The sequence below is a fragment of the Entelurus aequoreus genome, linkage group LG25, assembly GCF_033978785.1.
Source record: "Entelurus aequoreus isolate RoL-2023_Sb linkage group LG25, RoL_Eaeq_v1.1, whole genome shotgun sequence".
NCBI classification, from domain to species: domain Eukaryota; kingdom Metazoa; phylum Chordata; class Actinopteri; order Syngnathiformes; family Syngnathidae; genus Entelurus; species Entelurus aequoreus.
The window spans coordinates 19,740,951-19,759,322 of NC_084755.1; the positions used below are offsets into that span (position 1 = coordinate 19,740,951).

General features: G+C 40.8%; 1 protein-coding gene across 1 annotated transcript in view; it reads left to right on the forward strand.

The window, feature by feature from the left end:
- abca3b (ATP-binding cassette, sub-family A (ABC1), member 3b) overlaps nucleotides 1–18,372 on the forward strand; it is a 98,521-nt gene that overhangs the window by 4,516 nt on the left and 75,633 nt on the right. Inside the window, exons 2-3 of the mRNA XM_062036582.1 lie at nucleotides 1,077–1,148; nucleotides 7,299–7,545. Coding sequence (XP_061892566.1) covers nucleotides 1,095–1,148; nucleotides 7,299–7,545 — 301 coding nt within the window. The 5' untranslated portion in view covers nucleotides 1,077–1,094. The remainder of the gene's footprint in view (nucleotides 1–1,076; nucleotides 1,149–7,298; nucleotides 7,546–18,372) is intronic.

The following is an 18,372-nucleotide window of genomic DNA, read 5'->3' on the forward strand; positions in this document are numbered from 1 at the left end:
GTCCTGACAGCTGCATCTTTGGGGGTGTGAAATTTGGCAAAAAGTCCTTGTTGGGTTTGCAGTTTTACCATCAACGCATCAGCCTCCCTTGCGCGCGCTTCATCAGACAGCTTCCGGTATTTTTCCTTGTGCTTCGTCGTGTAGTGGCGATTCAAATTATATTCTTTAAACACAGCAACCTGTGTACCACAAATTAAGCACACGGCTTTACCTTTCATCTCTGTAAAGAAATATTTGGCAGTCCATGTCTTGTTGAAAACACGGCATTCGTCATCAACTTTTCTCTTTTTAGCGTCTCGGGGGTAATCGGGCATCACTTGTCGCTGTGCACCTTCACTCACAGATTACACACGGACATACGCCCATAAATAACACTTTTCAAAATAAAATCAGCACAGTTGTATTGCATGCACGACATAGATGTTTTTTTAAATTTATTTTGTAATTTGTGATTGCCTCTGTTCACATTCACTCACAATCGCACACGAGCATACGTCCACATGGAAGTAATACAAATAACACTTTTCAAAACAAAAGCAGCACCGTTGTATTGCACACTCGACATAGATACTTTTTAGAATTTATTTTGTAATTTGTGATTGGCCTCACGCGGTCCGGACAGGGACGCACAAAGGGCCGGATGTGGCCCGCGGGCCGCAGAATGCCCAGGTCTGTTCTATGTGGTCCACCACGTCATTTATATGGCATGCGAAAGGCTGGAAAAAACACTAAATGTATTTGTTCTTTCAAATTTTGACAACAAATGTTGCACATGCAAACACATATGTTCTACACTTGGATATTATCTGATGTTTCAAGCATCTTTTTTGGTTATCCAAAGTATGTGCTTGCCTGTTGTCTTTGTGTGTAAATGTGAATGGTGGGTTGTTTGTCTAAATGTGCTCTGTGATTGGCTGCTGACCAGTCCAGAGTGCACCTACCCTTTTTTTTTCTCTCCAAAAAGTCAGTTGAGATAAGCTCCAGCTCACCTGCCTTAATAAGTAGAAGTGGTATAGAAAATGGGTAATGGATGAACGATTGAACTTGCAACTAAAATATTGCTCTTTTTTTTCTAGAGCGGTGTATGCTTCAAGATGGCTATCATGCGGCAGTTTGGGCTCTTGGTGTGGAAGAATTATCTTCACCAGGTAAGTTGGATAAAGGTGACATTCTTTCTAACTGTGCAATTGTCTCATGTACTGTAGCTGTTTCAACAGTGCATTTCATTGTTATTGTTTTGTCAGCCAGGAACTGGTTTATTCTACTTGTTCCCAGTCTACCTGCAGTATATGAAAATATTGGTGGTATAATAGGTTTTTTCTAGAGCTGTGTCATTAAGGTGCTAAACAACAAAATAGAGAAACGGGGAAGGTAAATGATGTGCATGATGATTTTGAGCAGAACGAACACATAAACGGTGTGATTGTGACTGGGCTCCAAATGACATGCAAGCCTTATATTAGGGCTGCTAAGAACAGAGGAGGAGAACGACATGACGGTGGTGGCCATTTTTCTGCAATCAAATGGGTTGGATGTGGAAGTCGACAACATTGATATACAGTCGTGGTCAAAAGTTTACATACACTTGTAAAGAACATAATGTCATGGCTGTCTTGAGTTTCCAAATATTTCTACAACTCTTATATTTTTGTGATAGAGTGATTGGAGCACATACTTGTTGGTCACAAAAAACATTGATGAAGTTTGGTTCTTTTCTGAATTTATTATGGGTCTACTGAAAATGTGACCAAATCTGCTGGGTCAAAAGTATACATACAGCAATGTTAATATTTGTTTACATGTCCCTTGGCAGGTTTCACTGCAAAAATGCGCTTTTGGTAGCCATCCACAAGCTTCTGGCAAGCTTCTGCTTGAATTTTTGACCACTCCTCTTGACAAAATTGGTGTAGTTCAGCTAAATTAGTTGGTTTTCTGACATCGACTTGTTTCTTCAGCATTGTCCACACGTTTAAGCCAGGACTTTGGGAAGGCCATTCTAAAACCTTAATTCTAGCCTGATTTAGCCATTCCTTTACCCCTTGTGACGTGTGTTTGGGGTAGGGGTGTAACGGTACACAAACATTTCGGTTCGGTACGTACCTCGGTTTAGAGGTCACGGTTCGGTTCATTTTCGGTACAGTAAGAAAACAACGAAATATACATTTTGGGGTTATTTATTTACCAAATTTGCAAAATCTTCCACCAAAAATATTTTTCTTAGTGGAATATTTGATGTGAAGTAATCGGAACCTTGGATAGGTCAATAATTCATAATAACATTGATTTTGATTCAATACTATGTTTTGAGCAATGACAGTTTGAAAGAAAAAAAAACAGCTTTGTTTTATTAGTCAACATTGCAACTTTTTCTAAATTACATTTAACCTTTAAGCTTTTTTATTTCACTTTTGTTATGTTTTTGTTTATTTTAATAGTATTTTTAGAATGTGCCGTGGGCCTTTAAAACATTAGCTGTGGGCCGCAAATGGCCTCCGGGGCACACTTTTGACACCCCTGCTATAGATAATAAAAAATTAAATCTGATAAATCTATGAAAAAAAAGCAGAGCCTGGCGACGCATTCGCGTTTATCATAACTCTCTCGCTCTCTCTCTGTCTCTGCCCCTCCCTTACGAATGCTGCTGCGCGCACAATTTGTTTTGTTTTTAACCCCTTCTTAACCCTGAACGTACATTGAAAATACACGCAATCCTAACTCAAAATGCATTTGAGGCATTTAAGAAACTCCGCCCTGACAGCTCCGCAAAAAAGGACATGTCCGGTGAAAAGAGGACGTATGGTCAGTCTATCGTAGCTCGTTAGCTGCTAGCATGCCTTGTGTTGGGCCTTGGTGTGCATTGTTTACACAACAGCGTTACGCTACTTAATATGTCCGTGTAGAAACTTGTTCGGAACACCTCCGAACCGAACCGGAACCCCAAATACCGAAACGGTTCAATATAAATACACGTACCGTTACACCCCTAGTTTGGGGTCATTGTCCTGTTGGAACACCCAACTGCGCCCAAGACCCAACCTCCGGGCTGATGATTTTAGGTTGTCATGAAGAATTTGGAGGTTTCATTGTCCCATTTAAAGCACCAGTTCCATTGGCAGCAAAACAGGCCCAGAGCATAATACTACCACCACCATGCTTGACAGTAAGAATTGATGTTCCTGGGATTAAAGGCCTCACCTTTTCTCCTCCAAACATATTGCTGGGTATTGTGGCCAAACAGCTCAATTTTTGTTTCATCTGACCACAGAACTTTCCTCCAGAAGGTCTTATCTTTGTCCATGTGATGTCAAGCATGTGCTCCACTCACTCTATCACAAAAAAATAAGAGTTGGAGAAATTATTGGAAACTCAAGACAGCCATGACATTATGTTCTTTACAAGTGTATGTAAACCTTTGACCACGACTGTATGCATTTAAATTTCTGTCAGGAACACCACATATACCATAATCTTGAAAAGAACAAACAAAAGTGGTATTGCTGAGACAGACAAGCAAATAAAGGAATCTATTGACTCACCTGTTATTTATGTTGCACCTTTAAAATGTCTATATCAAGTTAATAAATCACAGTGCACGCTGCCGCCCACAAGCACAGATTATTGGCACATTTCTTGCCACTTCAAAATGGCACTTGCATAAATTCCCAATATCAGGTAAAGGTTACACAATGCAGCAAATATTCCGATATGCACCTGCATGCTTGCCCTTTGTGTGAGTGTTTTAGTGAGGCTGTCGCTCCATTCAAGCTTTATCAAATCCTCACGGCTTGCCCTCGTGGCTGCCTGGAGACTGGGAAGGAAAAACAATGCAGATTTTAGCTGCACAACAGACATTCGCTTTGCCTGTTTAATCCCATCATTTTAAAACACCAGTCATTTATTATCACATTTGCTTTCTTTTCTTTGACTTTCAACTCTGCAAGAGTTACCAGTTACCCGATCTGGTATTTCTGGGTTGTCTTGTTCTGTAGCTTGTAATAAGGTTGAGCCTGAGAAAACATTGTTGCATTTATATTGTAAACTAAGTATTGGATGTTCAAAACATATTTCATGGAACAAATCATTTGTGAAACTACATACAGTAGTCAATAATGATCAATAACGAGAAGTTAAGAGCTTACTCTCTTGATGTAAAAAGGCGTTCTGGAACCTAAAGCACAATTTATTGTAGGATTTAGGTGACTTTATATATATTCAAACTTCTTTGTATGATTTTAATCCTATTTAAATTATAGTATATCCGAAATATTTTCAATCCTGTGCACCCAATTCTTGTTTTTCCAAATTATTAAAGAATATTTTAAATCATTAAACAGTTCTTACAAATCATTAAGGGCCCAAAACGTACTTTAATTCTAGCTCTGTAGCTATCGATTATTTTAGTAATTTGTCGATTAGTTTGTGGGATAATCAAGTAATGTGATAAAACACTTCATAGCCTCAAAGCATATTTTGGGGAAAATATTTGAAATAAACAACACATTGTCCGCTTGACAGAAACACATTTTTTTTCTAATAAATGCACATCATCAACATTGAAACTGCACTTTTATATAAACTACCGTTGAAAAGTTTGGGGTTACCCAAACAATTTTGTGGAATAGCCTTTATTTCTAAGAACAAGAATAGACTGTCGAGTTTCAGATGAAAGTTCTCTTTTTCTGGCCATTTTGAGCGTTTAATTGACCCCACAAATGTGATGCTCCAGAAACTCAATCTGCTCAAAGGAAGGTCAGTTTTGTAGCTTCTGTAACAAGCTAACCTGTTTTCAGATGTGTGAACATGATTGCACAAGGGTTTTCTAATCATCAATTAGCCTTCTGAGCCAATGAGCAAACACATTGTACCATTAGAACACTGGAGTGATAGTTTCTGGAAATGGGCCTCTGTACACCTATGTAGATATTGCACCAAAAACCAGACATTTGCAGCTAGAATGGTCATTTACCACATTAGCAATGTATAGAGTGTATTTCTTTAAAGTTAAGATTAGTTTAAAGTTATCTTCATTGAAAAGTACAGTGCTTTTCCTTCAAAAATAAGGACATTTCAATGTGACCCCAAACTTTGGAACGGTAGTGTATATTAGTGCATTAATAATAATAATAAAAAACAACTCTTAAAAGATGTTTGCCGCCACACAGATCACAACACCCACACACCACCGCTCTCTTATGTGCATTATTGCAGCAGACACTCCATGCGGTCCAGGGTTTGATACATTTTTATTAGCTACACTCATGAAACCAGAATATAAATCAAAGCTTTTTATTATCGAATCAATCGATTAATCGTTGCAGCCCTAGTTAATTTCCTTGATGAGTGTATGTAAACTGTCTTTCTATGGTATGTAGGGCTGCAACTAACGATTAATTTGATAATCGATTAATCTGTCGATTATTACTTCGATTAATAATCGGATAAAAGAGAAAAACTAAATTTCTATCCTTTCCAGTATTTTATTGAAAAAAAACAGCATACTGGCACCATACTTATTTTGATTATTGTTTCTCAGCTGTTTGTAAATGTTGCAGTTTATAAAAAAAGGTTTATTTAAAAAAAAAAAAAAAAAAAAAGAAGTTTTTTTTCTTTTAAAAAAGCCTCTGCGCATGCGCATAGCATAGATCCAACGAATCGATGACTAAATTAATCGGCAACTATTTTTATAATCGATTTAATCGATTAGTTGTTGCAGCCCTAATGGTATGTAGTGCATGCATAAGTGTTTTTTCTGATACATTAAAATGCATTGGGGCAGCGTTTTAAAGTGAGCGAGTTTATATGGGGCCAAAAAGTTATTAGATTAGCTGTCGAGACGAAAATAGCAATGATTTGAAATTTGATCAAATTACCAAATTAGAAATGCAGTGTGTGTTCTAAGCACTGGTCACAAGAATCCAATTATGTGTACACTGAATTGCCTCTTTTTTAATCAGCATCATTTCAAAACATAAGCCAATGCTTGCAACACATGATTGCTTGAAATGTTTGAAATTACACTTTTTAAAATATTTTATACTGTGTGGTTCTTTTTTTAATCTTTAGTCAGCTGAAAAGCACTTGCTATTAAGTGAGATATAATAGTACATAATAGTGTCTCCAGGCTTCATTACCTTTGAATTCAGGGCTGTCAAAAATAACACGTTACTCATGTGATTAATATCAAAAAAATATTGCATTATTCATGTCTATACACAGATTAATCACGGATTTAATTTGACCAGAAATGCTCTTTTACCTTAACCGCGGATAGTTATCTGAAAGGCAACGCAGGTCAGTGAGCAGGTCGATGCGTACGTCAGTGCAAAGATGAGTGAGGAGACTGCGACTGAAAATTGATCTTCAAAATACAATATTATGGGATTTTAGATACAACTTTTGGCATGTTGTAAGCAAATAAATGTAGTGCACTCCTGTAAAACATTCAAAACATGTTTGTCTGTGACATTCTGACAATAACATTGCATTTGAATACAAATATTGGGCTCTTTTTTTTAAGTTAACTTACATTTTTCAAGCAGGTAATAACCTGTGACTTTTCTCAATTTAAAAGTGGGATTAATATATTTTAAAATATATAATTTGACAGCACTATTTGAAATTCTAATCTGCATTTTCTTACTTCCATCAAGAACAAGTACCGTATTTTTTTTAAATTTTTTTTAATTTTAATTTTATTTTTTAATAAAGAAATACAATCATGTGTGCTTACAGACTGTATCCCTGCAGACTGTATTGATTAATATTGATATATTATGTATATATTGTGTTTTTTATGTTGATTTAATTTAATGTATTTCTTGTGCGGCCCGGTACCAATCGGTGGTTGGGGACCACTGCTGTAGGGGACTGACGAGCACATGTATCAGCTTTATCGGCGAAGTTTGTTTAACACACACGCAATATGACTTGTTAGACTGTGCAGTATGTCAAATTCAATCAAGATTGGCTGAAATGCATGACCATCATGCAAAACGTTGTTGCAGGGCAGGGTCAGGCAAAAAATTGCCCATTAGTCATTGACTATTTTTGTCAAGTTAATATAAAACTTTGATGATATCTGTATTACATGTATGCGAGCATGTCTTCCATAGCAATTTGACTACAACTCAAAGGATGCCACTGGTGTAATTTAAAGTTAATATAGTTCACTCAATATGTAAAGCTTTGGAGTCTGTTACTTCCTATTTTCCCATTGACCTCGAAAGCCGCATTTTACTTCCTCTCAATATGTCAAAGCCATGACCATACAACCCGTGACCCCTATGTTTCCCCTCCAGAAACGTCAACTCCTGGTAACGCTGGTGGAGATCATTTTACCGCTGCTGTTCTCCGGCATCCTCATCGTGCTGCGTCAGAAGGTGCCTTTTAAGGACTTCCCCAATGCCACGGTCTACCAGAGCTACTCGGTGGACATGCTGCCCAAAAGCGACTGGACACATTTGCAGTTGGCGTACGTTCCGGCCAACTCCAGCGTGGTGCGGCAGGTGGCGGAGGACGTGGGACGCAACCTGATCTTATCTTCAGGTGTGTAGTAGGTTGTGGGGTAAAGGTGTGTTCTTGGTGTTTGCACACTAGCGTCAAACATTTGGAGTCCTTTATACACAACTATTGTGACCATTGTTGGTTATCTTACCTTATAAAAGTAATTAGTTACAGTTACAAATTACTTATCCGAAAAAAGTAATTGAGTTAGTAACTCAGTTACCTCATTGTAATAGTAATTAGTTACTCAACAAGGTAACTGTAGCTGCATTTCCATTACCCATAGAAATGCCATCCATGCATCCATGTTCTTCCGTTTATCCGAGGTCGGGTCGTGGGGGCAGCAGTCTAAGTAGGGTAGCCCAGACTTCACTCTCCCACTTCAACCAGCTCCTCCCGGGGGATCCCGAGGCGTTCCCAGGTCAGCTGCCAGACATAGTCTTCCCAACGTGTTCTGGGTCTTCCCCGTGGCCTCCTACCGGTCAGACGTGCCCTAAACACCTCCCTAGGGAGGCGTTCGGAACCACCTCATCTGGCTCCTCTCGATGTGGAGTAGCAGCGGCTTTACTTTGAGCTCCTCCCGGATGGCAGAGCTTCTCACCCTATCTCTAAGTGAGAGCCCCGCCGCCCGGTGGAGGAAACTCATTTCGGCCGCTTGTACCCGTGATCTTGTCCTTTCGGTCATAACCCAAAGCTCATGACCATAGGTGAGGATGGGAACGTAGATCGACCGGTAAATTGAGAGCTTTGCCTTCCGGCTCAGCTCCTTCTTCACCACAACAGATCGATACAGCGTCCGCATTACTGAAGACACCGCACCGATCCGCCTGTCGATCTCACGATCCACTCTTCCCTCACTGGTGAACAAGACTCCGAGGTACTTGAACTCCTCCACATGGGGCTGGAATCTACTCCCCAACCCGGAGATGGCACTCCAGCCTTTTTTGGGCGAGAACCATGGACTCGGACTTGGAGACTTTGAAATGCGCAAAACCTAAATATCGCAATAAAAAACTGGTAATGGAAACACCATGTTTCGAAACACCTCTCAAATATCGCAATGAGGTGGTTTTTGAGACGTTTCGATATTGAATTTTTTTGCAAAAGCATAATGGAAACACTTTTTTTCCGCATTTAGAGGGCATCTAAACACCGAACCAACGGTGCGCCCATGCAGGACAACTAGGGCAGACGGGTCGTCTTGGTCTCGCTTCCGATTGGTCGGCCAGGGTCGAGCGAGGCGGCACAGCCGCACCGTGCCGTCTCATGGGTGCCTTCCCTGAAATAGAGGCCGACCAGCACGCTAGGAGAGACCAACTTGCACGAACAATGTTAACGGGGCCATAAGGAAGTTGCCCTTGAGCGATCACCTGCTGCCTTCAATCAATCAATCAATCAATCATTCAAAGTTGACTTATATAGCCCTTTATCAAAAATGTCTTAAATGGCTGCACAAGCCACAATGACATCCTCGGCTCAGATCCCACATTAGGGCAAGGAAAAACTCAACCCAATGGGAACAACGAGAAACCTGGGAAGGGACCGCAGATGTGGGGACCCCCACCTGGGTGACAATGAATGCCGAGGGGATACAGTTAATAATGTGAGAGTCCAGTCCGTAGTGGGGCCAGCAGGGGATCCTCTTGCATGGAGACACGTCAGGGCGCAGAGACGTCACTGACTGATGCATAAGGAGTGGTCCACCCCGGGTCCCGACTTCATGTGGAAGTCCAGTCTATTGGGAAGCCAGCAGGGGATCATCTTGAATGGAGACAAGTCAGCAGTGTAGAGACGTCACCAACTGAAGCATAGAGGAGTTGTCCATCCTGGGTCCCGACATTAAACCGCTAGCGCCTCATCCGTGGAGGCTGATCCGTGGTTACCTGATAACCTCTCCATGCAGGAGAGGGGGGAAGAGCAGGAAAGAGAGACAGCAGATCAACTGGTCTAAAAAGGGCTCTGTCTAAAGACTAGAGCAGAGGTCACCAACCTTTTTGAAACCAAGAGCTACTTCTTGGGTACTGATTAATGCGAAGGGCTACCAGTTTGATACACACTTAAATAAATTGCCAGAAATAGCCAATTTGCTCAATTTACCTTTAACTCTATGTTATTATTAATAATTAATGATATTTACACTTAATTGAACGGTTTAAAAGAGGAGAAAACACAAAAAAATGACAATTAAATTTTGAAACATAGTTTATATTCAATTTCGACTCTTTAAAATTAAAAATTCAACCGAAAAAAAGAAGAGAAGAACTTTAAAAAAGAATTTATGGAACATCATTAGTAATTTTTCCTGATTAAGATTAATTTTAGAATTTTGATGACATGTTTTAAATAGGTTAAAATCCAATCTACACTTTGTTAGAATATATAACAAATTGGATCAAGCTATATTTCTAACAAAGACAAATTATTATTTCTTCTAGATTTTCCAGAACAAAAATTTTAAAAGAAAATTCAAAAGACTTTGAAATAAGATTTAAATTTGATTCTACAGATTTTCTAGATTTGCCAGAATATTTTTTTTGAATTTTAATCATAATAAGTTTGAAGAAATATTTCACAAATATTCTTCGTCGAAAAAACAGAAGCTAAAATGAAGGTCGGCGGGCTACTCATCTGGTCCTTACGGGCTACCTGGTGCCCGCGGGCACCGCGTTGGTGACCCCTGGACTAGAGTATACAAATGAGTTTTAAGATGGGATTAAATGTTTCTACTGAGGTAGCATCTCTAACTGTTACCGGGAGGGCATTCCAGAGTACTGGAGCCCGAATAGAAAACGCTCTAAAGCCTGCAGACTTTTTTTGGGCTCCGGGAGTCCCTAATAAGCTGGAGTTCTTTGAACGCAGATTTCTGGCTGGGACATATTGTACAATACAATCAGCAAGATAGGATGGAGCTAGACCGTGTAGTATTTTATACGTAAGTAGTAAAACCTTAAAGTCACATCTTATGTGCACAGGAAGCCAGTGCAGGTGAGCCAGTATAAGCCTAATATGATCAAACTTTCTTGTTCTTGTCAAAAGTCTAGCAGCTGCATTTTGTACCAACTGTAATCTTTTAATGCTAGACATAGGGAGACACGAAAATAATACGTTACAGTAATCGAGACGTAATGAACGCATGAATAATGATCTCAGCGTCGGTGGTGGACAAAATGGGACGGATTTTAGCGATATTACGGAGATGAAAGAAGGCAGTTTTAGTAACACTCTTAATGTGTTTTCTATTGACGTCACGGAGCAGTGGCTGCAATATATTCCTCAAAGTAAAGTCTTGCGAGATGAGATTTTACGAGAATTACGGCTCATGACGCAAAGAATCCCTTTAATGCAAGTCGCAAATGTACTTTATCGAAATTTTTGAAATATGGCTTTTATTTTGCGAAAAACTGCAATGGAAACACAGCTAGTGACGTTATTTTTCATTTGATTTCATTTCTATTTTTCATTATTTTATATGCTACTATGTTCGATAACATATTTAACGACGTCAAAGATGTTCATATTGACTGACTGAAGAATAAAAACACGATATACAGTGTTTTACATCATTTGGCATTCATCTGAACTCAATAGATTGCAGTGTGCCATATGATTTGAATAGAAATAAAAAATGTATAACGAATAAATATTCCATAAAGTAACAACATTAGTAAGTACAAAACCCAATACAGTACAGTAGAAATACACAAAGGAAGATTTGGCCTTTAAGTAGAGCGATTCCTGAAGCCTGAAAGAACTTTAGATAAAATATTTATTGTCAGGCTTGTCCTTGACAGTTTGGTTAGGTTTTAGTTTTACGTCTGTTAGTTTTATTTCCTGTCAGCACTCTTATTTTGGTTCAGTTTCCTGTTTGTCTCTCTGAGTGCCGTGTCCCCTCAGCTGTGGCTGATTGGCACCTGGCCACACCTGGTGTCAATCAGCCAGCTGCTATTTAGACCTGCTTTGCACTCCAGTCAGTGCTGGAGTATTGTCGCTACTACCTGTCGAGCTACTACTTGTCGTAGTTGCGGTAAGCTGTTCTTGTTGGCTGGTTCCATAGCTATTTACAGTTTGCTGTCTCCTAGCTCCTTGTTTTGTGTTTTCCTGTTAGCCAGATCCTGTTAGCCGTTAGCTTTTTCCAGTTTTTCGGTTTTCTGGTTCCTGTTTCCAGTTTGCCTGTTCCTAGTTCCTGGTTTGTGTTTTTTCTTTATTGTGGACATTAAATCATGTTTTCTTGCACCAAGCCTGCCTTCTCTGCATCTTGGGGTTCGTCACCAACAACTTGTGACATTTATGTGACGGCAGTGAGACGATGAAGAGCTGTCAGCGTATTAATTAACAGCTTGAGTTGTAAGTGAGGTGTGACTATGTGTGGCAATTATATGTGAGTGGTTACCAGCGGGTGTTGAAGGTGCGTGTTGAAATCGAAGCAGAAGTCCAAAGAGGGAAAGGCAGGCTCGGAAGTCCAAGGACAGTCGGAAGGTCAAGGGCTGGAGCGAGGCGTCGTGGTCAGTGGGCTGGCGTGAGGTCGAAATCCAGAGAGGCAAGAGGAAGTCCAGAGGGGAACCAGGAAGACGAGACACACAGCTCGACAACGAGGAAGGGCGACGGGAAGCTGGAGAACGAAACAACACGGGACACAATGAACACGACGGGGAGGGAACACAGAGAGAGGATATGCACGTGTGAGAAGGCTGGAGACGTAATGGGCTTACTGTACGTGTACGAGTAGCTAGGTTGTGGCACTGGATCTCAAGACGCGCTGGCTTATGAAGGCAGGTCGCTCATCACGGGCAGGTGTGTTGATTGCTGATTCTTCGCAGCCGCGCGGAGGAGCAACCGCAGCCGAGGGGAAATGCCCGTGAGTCGGCAGGAGTATGAACTAGAGATGTCCGATAATATCGGACTGCCGATATTATCGGTCGATAAATGCTTTAAAATGTAATATCGGAAATGATCGGTATCGGTTTCAAAATTAACGGTATCGGTTTCAAAAAGTAAAATTTATGACTGTTTCAAACGCCGCTGTGTACACGGACGTAGGGAGAAGTACAGAGCGCCAATAAACCTTAAAGGCACTGCCTTTGCGTGCCGGCCCAGTCACATAATATCTACGGCTTTTCACACACACAAATGAATGCAAGGCATACTTGGTCAACAGCCATACAGGTCACACTGAGGGTGGACGTATAAACAACTTTAACACTGTTACAAATATGCGCCACACTGTGAACCCACATCAAACAAGAATGACAAACACATTTCGGGAGAACATCCGCACCGTAACACAACATAAACACAACAGAACAAATACCCAGAACCCCTTGCAGCACTAACTCTTCCGGGACGCTACAATATACACCCCCCTATACACCCCCCGCTACCCCTATACCTCCCCCACCTCAACCCCGCCCACCTCAACCTCCTCATGCTCTCTCAGGGAGAGCATGTCCCAAATTCCAAGCTGCTGTTTTGAGGCATGTTAAAAAAAATAATGCACTTTGTGACTTCAATAATAAATATGGCAGTGCCATGTAGGCATTTTTTCCATAACTTGAGTTGATTTATTTTGGAAAACCTTGTTACATTGTTTAATGCATCCAGCTGGGCGTCACAACAAAATTAAGCATAATAATGTGTTAATTCCAGGACTGTATATATCGGTATCGGTAATTAAGAGTTGGACTATCGGAATATCGGCAAAAAAGCCATTATCGGACATCTCTAGTATGAACCATAACAATTTACCAAGTTTTGGGCAAATAAATGAAATGCTTTCAAGTAAGACATTCCTGAATGGCATTCTAATAATAAAATTGCATATGTGTACAAATATTAGAGTCTTTTCTAAAGCTAATTTTAATAATGCAAGGGAGTAATCACCTGTGATTAATCACGATTAATCCAAATTCCAAAATGTGATGAGTCTGTTTTAAAAAAGTGGCTGCATTTGGGCTTGGCGTAGCAGCAGCAGCAGCAAGTGTCATGTGATGATGTGAGGTGCGATTCGAGTGGATGTGGAACCCCACTTTTTTCCTGGACGTAGCGTGACTGTTACATAAACAATCGTGCCTTTAATTTCACTGAGCGAAAAGTAGTGCTGGTACTTACAGTATGAGAACGGCACCATTGAATTTCCCTGGCTCTGACCCGTCGCAATTAGCACGGGCCTAGTTATGTGTCAGTCAGAGCGTGCAGTGAGAGAGCGAGAGCAGAGCATGATCCGCCCACCCAGCCAATTATCATCAGCGCGTTTACAACGGCGCCATCATCACCGCCCCTGCTCTACTATCTAATGTCTGCAGAAACCTGACACCATGCGCTTATTCAACCAAACTACAGTAACGCCCCATTTCACATCCTCAGTAACGGCAACGATGGCAACAATAATTAATTAAAATACTCGTTACGGGAAAAAAATAACGCTGTTATTACTAACACTGATTGTGACTTGTGCCCTCAGTGTCCTCTTGAATAATCTATGTATTCTCACTGCAACAAACATGTGGAGGCTTAAATACAGGAAACCTTCACCCTCCTCCATTGTTGTTGTTATCATACCCCCTGTCTCTCGCTCTGAATGTTTCATGATCCGTGGTCCGGATCATGTTTTGTATTTTCTGTTAGTTTTGGACTCCTTGAGTTCCTGTTTGTGCACCTCTGAGTTTGTTTTGGTTGCCATGGTTGCTCATTGTGTTCACCTGTCTCTGATTAGTGCTCGTCCGCTCACCTGTTTCCCGAGCACTAATCAGAGGCATTATTTAAGCTTGCCTTTGCCAGTCAGTCGGCCTGGCGTCATTGTTTGCTTCATGCAACCTGTCAACGTACACTACCGTTCAAAAATTTGGGGTCACCCAAACAATTTTGTGGAATAGCCTTCATTTCTAAGAACAAGAATAGACTGTCGAGTTTTAGATGACATTTTTTTTTTCTGGCCATTTTGAGCGTTTAATTGACCCCACAAATGTGATGCTCCAGAAACTCAATCTGCTCAAAGGAAGGTCAGTTTTGTAGCTTCTGTAACGAGCTAAACTGTTTTCAGATGTGTGAACATGATTGCACAAGGGTTTTCTAATCATCAATTAGCCTTCTGAGCCAATGAGCAAACACATTGTACCATTAGAACACTGGAGTGATAGTTGCTGGAAATGGGCCTCTATACACCTATGTCAGGGGTCGGCAACCTTTACCACTCAAAGAGCCATTTTGGCAAGTTTCACAAATTAAAGAAAGTAATGGGAGCCACAAAATGTTTTTTAAAATTTAAAATGAAAAACACTGCATACAAAGCTTAAATGCTTTGTGCTATGTTAACCAGGGGTCTCCGACACACGCACGCACTTTAATGTGGAAATTTGATGTTAGTGCAGCCCGCGAATTTTGAATGAATGGCGCTTGATAGCGTCATACTTGCCAACCCTCTCATTTTTCCCGGGAGTCTCCCGAATATCAGAGCGTGATGACAGTGCAGGCTGTAGAGGGCGCCAAATGCAGTAACAGTGTACCTGCTCGACCACACGTAGAATGCAGTTTCAGCTTGCTCACGTAAGTGACAGCAAGGCGTACTACCTCAGCAGCCACACATCTTACACTGACGGTACCAATACCCAGAATCCCATGCAGCCCTAACTCTTCCGCTCAACCGCACGGAGAGGGGGGGGTGGGGGGGGGGGGGTTGATGTGTGGGGGGATTTGGTGGTAGCGGGGGTGTATAATGTAGACCGGAAGAGTTAGGGCTGCATGGGATTCTGGGTAATGGTTGTGTTGTGTTTATGTTGTGTAACGGTGGGATGTTCTCCAGAAATGTGTTTTTCATTGTTTTTTGGTGTGGGTTCACAGTGTGGCGCATATTTGTAACGTAACAATGTTAAAGTTGTTTGATACGGCTACCGTCAGTGTAAGCTGTGTGGCTGATGAGTAAGTATGCTTTGCTGTCTCCTGTGTGTGCAAGTAATAACAACATGCAACATGTGGCTGGACTGGCACGCTGTATGTAAATGCTATAGAGGACAATTACTGCAGTGCAATTAGGGCACGTCCTTTATTTAGTAATTAGAGTGTAATAATGTATGTAGCTGAGCCTCATCAGAGTGGTCAAGGAGCCGCATGCGGCTCCGGAGCCGCGGGTTGCCGACCCCTGACCTATGTAGATATTGCACCAAAAACCAGACATTTGCAGCTAGAATAGTCATTTACCACATTAGCAATGTATAGAGTGTATTTCTTTAAAGTTAAGACTAGTTTAAAGTTATCTTCATTGAAAAGTACAGTGCTTTTCCTTCAAAAATAAGGACATTTCAATGTGACCCCAAACTTTTGAACGGTAGTGTAGGTTTTGCTTGTCTCCTAGCCAATGCTAAGTGGTAGCCTTGTCTACGTAAGTTTTGCTTGTTTCTAGTCCATGCTAAGTGGTAGCTTAGTTTCGAGTGCGATCAGCACATTATTCCTTTTGCTTGTTTTCTGTTTTTGGTACTTCGCGTTATTTTTGAGAATAAATCATGTTCTTACCTGCACGCTTTGTCCGGAGTGGTCCATCTGCATCCTGGGAGAATGAACCCCGCAGTAAGCTGCGAAAACCCAGACGACGTGACAAAATTAGACTTAGACTTAGACAAACTTTAATGATCCACAAGGGAAATTGTTCAACACAGTAGCTCAGTTACAATGATGGAAAGTGTAAGGATGGAAAGGACAATGAAGGTATAAATAGACTAATATAGCGATAAAAAAATCTAACATATATACGAATATATACATAATATGTGTACAGAATAATATATATACAGATATATTATATTATGTCTATAACATATATAAAATATCTACCAATGACCATGTACAATATTACAGTATATACAGTATATGTGACAGCAGCAGCATAAAATAGAGATGATGTTGGCTGCTATAATATTACACGCCACAGTTTCCACTCTGCTGTTTTGTCTTTGCCCGCAGTGTCCTTTTGGACATAGTTTGTCTCCTTAACATGGCCAATGTTTGTTAGCATGTTTCATCCGACTGATGTAAGTGAGCCTTAGCTCTTTGCATGCTGTAGCATGATACTCCACAGTCTCTACTTTGCTGCAGCGGCCTGTTTTTTCTTGCTGCCCTTAGTCTCCGCCAGTATAAAATGTTTCTATTTACGTTGACAAACATGTCGAGGAGCAAATTGAGGAGACCTGTATTCTCCTCCCCAGACTATTGCTGCTGTAATTTACTCCGCAATCTCCACTTTGCTGCAGCGCTCCATTTTGGGTTGAATTTGTTTTCTCACCATGGCCATGTTGAGAAGTAAATACAGTAGACCTCTGTTCTTCTCCATTGTTGTTTGTTATCGTCTCTTATTCCGAGTGAATAAGCTTTGGATGCTGCATTACCGTACTCCATAGTCTCCACTTCACTGCAGCGCTTCGTTTTCTCGCTGCCCTCAATCTCTTCGAGAATAAAATTGATCTCTTTACGTTTGCCAACATGGAAACCTCTGGGAGACAGATGTTGCTTTGCCTTATCTCCCTGCATGTTGCAGTAATTTACCCCACAATCTCCTTTTTTCCGTAGCGCTCCATTTTAGGTTGAGTTTGTTTCCTGGCAATAGCCAACATGTTGAGAAGTAAATACAGTCAATTGTTGCTTGTTATCTTGTTTTGAGTGAAGTTGCTGTGCCTTCACTTTTGCTGCCAATGGAACTGGTGTTTTATAGAGAGTAAATGGGACAATGAAAAAGGAGGATTACCTCCAAATTCTTCAGGACAACCTAAAATCATCCGCCCGGAGGTTGGGTCTTGGGCGCAGTTGGGTGTTCCAACAGGACAATGACCACAAACACACGTCAAAAGTAAAGGAATGGCCAAATCAGGCTAGAATTAAGGTTTTGGAATGGCCTTCCCAAAGTCCTGACTTAAACGTGTGGACAATGCTGAAGAAACAATAGACTTAGCAGATTTGGTCACATTTTCAGTAGACCCATAATAAATTCATAAAAGAACCAAACTTCATGAATGTTTTTTGTGACCAACAAGTATGTGCTCCAATCACTCTATCACAAAAAAATAAGAGTTGTAGAAATTATTGGAAACTCAGGACAGCCATGACATTATGTTATTTACAAGTGTATGTAAACTTTTAACCATGCCTGTATATGTATATTAATATAATGGACGGCCCCTGGATGCTGCACTAATGTACTCCTCAGTCTCCACTTTGCTGCAGCGTTGCCCTCAGTCTCTTCTCAGATAAAATGTGTTTCGTAACTGTGGCGCACATGTTGAGAAGTAATTACAGGAGACCTTCATTATCTTTCGTTGTTGTTAATTAGCATGTCTGGTTCCGACTGATGCGTAGAATGTAGTCTGGTTTTTGCAGTTTCACATTGTGAACCGACCACCTCACACCAGTTATTAATTATAGTGTTGCTTTGGCTAAATACATACTGTTGAGGTTAGAGATGTCCGATAATGGCTTTTTTGCCGATATCCGATATCAACCGATATTGTCCAAGTCTTAATTACCGATTCCGATATCAACCGATACTGATATATACAGTCGTGGAATTAGCACAATAATATGCCTAATTTTGTCGCGATGCCCCGCTGGATGCATTAAACAATGTAACAAGGTTTTCCAAAATAAATCAACTCAAGTTATGGAAAAAAAATGCCAACATGGCACTGCCATATTTATTATTGAAGTCACAAAGTGCATTATTTTTTTTTAACATGCCTCAAAACAGCAGCTTGGAATTTGGGACATGCTCTCCCTGAGAGAGCATGTGGAGGTGGAGGTGGGTGGGGTTGGGGGGCGGGGTTGAGGTGGGGGAGATATAGGGGCAGCGGGGGGTGTATATTGTAGCGTCCCGGAAGAGTTAGTGCTGCAAGG